At 42.8% G+C, this 2,876-nt stretch overlaps 1 protein-coding gene across 2 annotated transcripts in view; it reads left to right on the forward strand.

The window, feature by feature from the left end:
- The first annotated feature begins 982 nt into the window (after positions 1-982).
- Positions 983-2,876, forward strand: part of rab35b (RAB35, member RAS oncogene family b) — a 10,880-nt gene continuing 8,986 nt past the window's right edge. The window contains exon 1 of one of the 2 annotated variants that reach the window (XM_005746066.2): positions 983-1,407. In XM_005746066.2, the coding sequence (XP_005746123.1) occupies positions 1,356-1,407 (52 nt within the window). In that variant the 5' untranslated portion in view covers positions 983-1,355. The remainder of the gene's footprint in view (positions 1,408-2,876) is intronic. The other variant, XM_005746065.1, reaches the window with a different exon arrangement.

Here is a 2,876-nt window from a genome sequence, read left to right on the forward strand (position 1 = left end):
GGTCTGAAGTCTCCCTTCATGGTCTAGGTTTTCCAAACCAGGAACACAGAGCCTAGAGGAGATGCAGGAGTACATTCACATCTGAAATATTATCAAGTGGCCTTAAATGTCTGAAGAAAAAGGTTTCAGGATTGGTTTTCCACTTGTATATTAAGAGGAGGAAGGGGAACTATTATGCCTTTCATTTTTTTTTCTGCCATCTGTATGCTCTTACAGCAGTGGAGACTTATTAAATTATTAAATAGTTTCAGTTAATGAGGTTGGTGTTTGTCCTTAAACTACTCTAAATTCCGTTTAAGGCTTTTTTTTTTCTACGTTTGGCCCTGTGTGATCTCACTGAGAGCAGATACCCTTTATCTCAGGCACACAGCTTTAAGTTGGCAGCTAAAACAGTCCATTTCAGACATGATGCACTGAGGGGAAACGCCAAGGATAAGTGTAAGATGAATAAGAATTATGTAAAAGATTAAATTACCCATATCTGCTACTATAGAGCTGGAAATGGTCATAATGAAAACCTTTTCACTAAAATTGCTCAAATAAGTATTTTGAAATACTTAAGGGGAAATGATCAAGCTGGCAATGCATCAAATTATAAGTGATATCAGATAATTTCTAGTTTTGGACATATTTAAATGAAGTAACAGGTACCCCAGTCTAAGGGGAAATCTCTGAAGCCTGGTGTGTCTGCGCAACAATCCGGATAAAATAAAAGGTGGAGAAAGGTAATTCAGCTACTGTAATACAAATAATATCTAAAAACCATGAGACAACAGCGAAATAAAATAAGTCTTCCCCCTTTTAAGGCTCCAAATTATTTCTAGTTGATTACACAAAACCGACAAACTGAATTTCCTCTCTATGCAAATACGAATTTAGTTGAACTTCCTGTAAACTACTGCAATGTGGAGTTAAACTACGAGTTTAACAACACGTGCTTCTCAGTATTGTGTGGTTTAAGTTGTTTTCAGTGCATTAAAAAGAAGCATGAATCCTCGGGACTCTCCAGCGTTTCTCCTGGCATGATTCTTGTGTTCATCAATGGGATGGGACCGCTGTGCTGTAGCTCGAGTCTGCGCAGTGAGACTGGGTCACAGTTGGGTGCAGCTCCACCAGAGGAGGAAGCGGAGTTTCCGGCTGTTTGCAGCGGAGAGTGAGGATTGCTGACGCCGCGAAACCCCGAGAAAAAACGCCGCCGGCTCGGGGGGCTAACAGTTTGTGATATCCTTAGTGGTGGTGGTGTTTTATACCGGGGGGATCTGGGGTCTGGTGATTTTCTTTACGCACCGAGGGAGTCCGACAGCTAACCGAGCAAAGAAGCGGTACACGGCGGGGGTGAGCCACCAGCTACCGGCATGGCCAGGGACTACGATTACCTCTTCAAGCTGCTCATCATCGGTGACAGCGGTAAGCCGACGCCGGGGATGCAGGACGGGAAGTGGGCCTTGTCTTGTTTTTTTTTTTACAATGGGGGAAGCAGAAGTACTATTTTAACCCGGCTATGTACCATCCGGGCGCTTTTGCAGTGTATTATTTTGTCTTTTAGGCACTGAAATTACGTGTTAAACGTACACATCCGCCATATTTTCGTGTCAGCTACAGGGCGGAGGTTGTGTGTCCGGGCTGGGCATGTCAGCCGATGAGGCCGGATACCGCCTCCAGACACTAAGGATTTATCTCTTGAAAATGTCCTAAATTGTTCTTATATCGGTTTAGACAATTGTTTTACCGCCGTAACACAACACGTACTGTGACCTATACCGTTCCTGTGGTAGTAGGATGTAGTTATGGCCTTTTGTTTGTATCTACAGTTAGCTAGGTTGTGTTGGCTAGCTATGAGCTAGGCTAACATGACAAGTCCTTGCCTGGTTATATGTTGATAACTGTTAGTTATCATTTGCTGCACCGGGAAGGTTAAATGCTAAGAAGTTGCCGGCACAGATGTAAATTCAACTAAGTCCGGTTAAGATGTTGCAATGGGTTTTGTTATTTATTTAGTTAGCTAGTTAGCTTGTGAGACCTAGGAGGTTGAGAGTGGAGGAATGCTGCACTGCAAAGACATGTTTGCATCTAGTTAGTCAGACTACAGTGAAGTGAGACTGACACCGCGGTTAGTGTCAACCAAAGTGCCCTTTGGTGTATAAGGTATAACAGCACAAAGACTCTGACTGCTTCTTTATGTTTACACCTTTTTATCATGTTAATAATTAGAACAAACAGCCACAGGTAGATGCATAACTAAGATCTGTGTGTATATATGAAAAAAAATGTTTGCCCCTCTTGTTTTTAAGTGGAAAACATGCTTTAAGAAAAGCGGGAAAATAAAAAAGTATTCCACCCTCAGCAGCTAGAGCCTCATCCCGCTGAACTTCTTTTGTGAGCAATGGTCTTTGGATTCATTGACAGCTCCGGTCCTGGCACTGCCCCATCAGCTGGCTTCTCACAGTGGAGAGACAAGGCAGTACAGCAAGCCCTTCACTGCATGTCACACACAGGGGCCAGTGTGCCCTCAGCTGCAGCATGGAAGCACTACTGTTTGCAGTGCTGCACAGAGATTTTTATTTATTTATTTGGGGGGCTCTGACCTTGTGCCCTTGTTCTGTTGTCAGACCTGCTGCCGGGAATCAGATTCTCCACTCACTGAATCCCTAGTTGAACGTGAACACCCTCTATGACAAGTTAGAGGACATACAAAATTTCACAGTACACATGAACATCATTCTCTAAATGGAAATTTGAGCAACATTTCATGTATCAGATATGTATTACCTTTTTTTCCATGGTCTGTGGTTAATTTATGCTCCATTGATGTAGAGATATAATTACAGGCTGACAACAGAGGTGTCCTGGATATTTTTACACCTGACAGTTTTTTT

Source organism: Pundamilia nyererei, unplaced genomic scaffold (genome assembly GCF_000239375.1).
Source record: "Pundamilia nyererei isolate P.nyererei 1_Seehausen unplaced genomic scaffold, PunNye1.0 scaffold00172, whole genome shotgun sequence".
NCBI classification, from domain to species: domain Eukaryota; kingdom Metazoa; phylum Chordata; class Actinopteri; order Cichliformes; family Cichlidae; genus Pundamilia; species Pundamilia nyererei.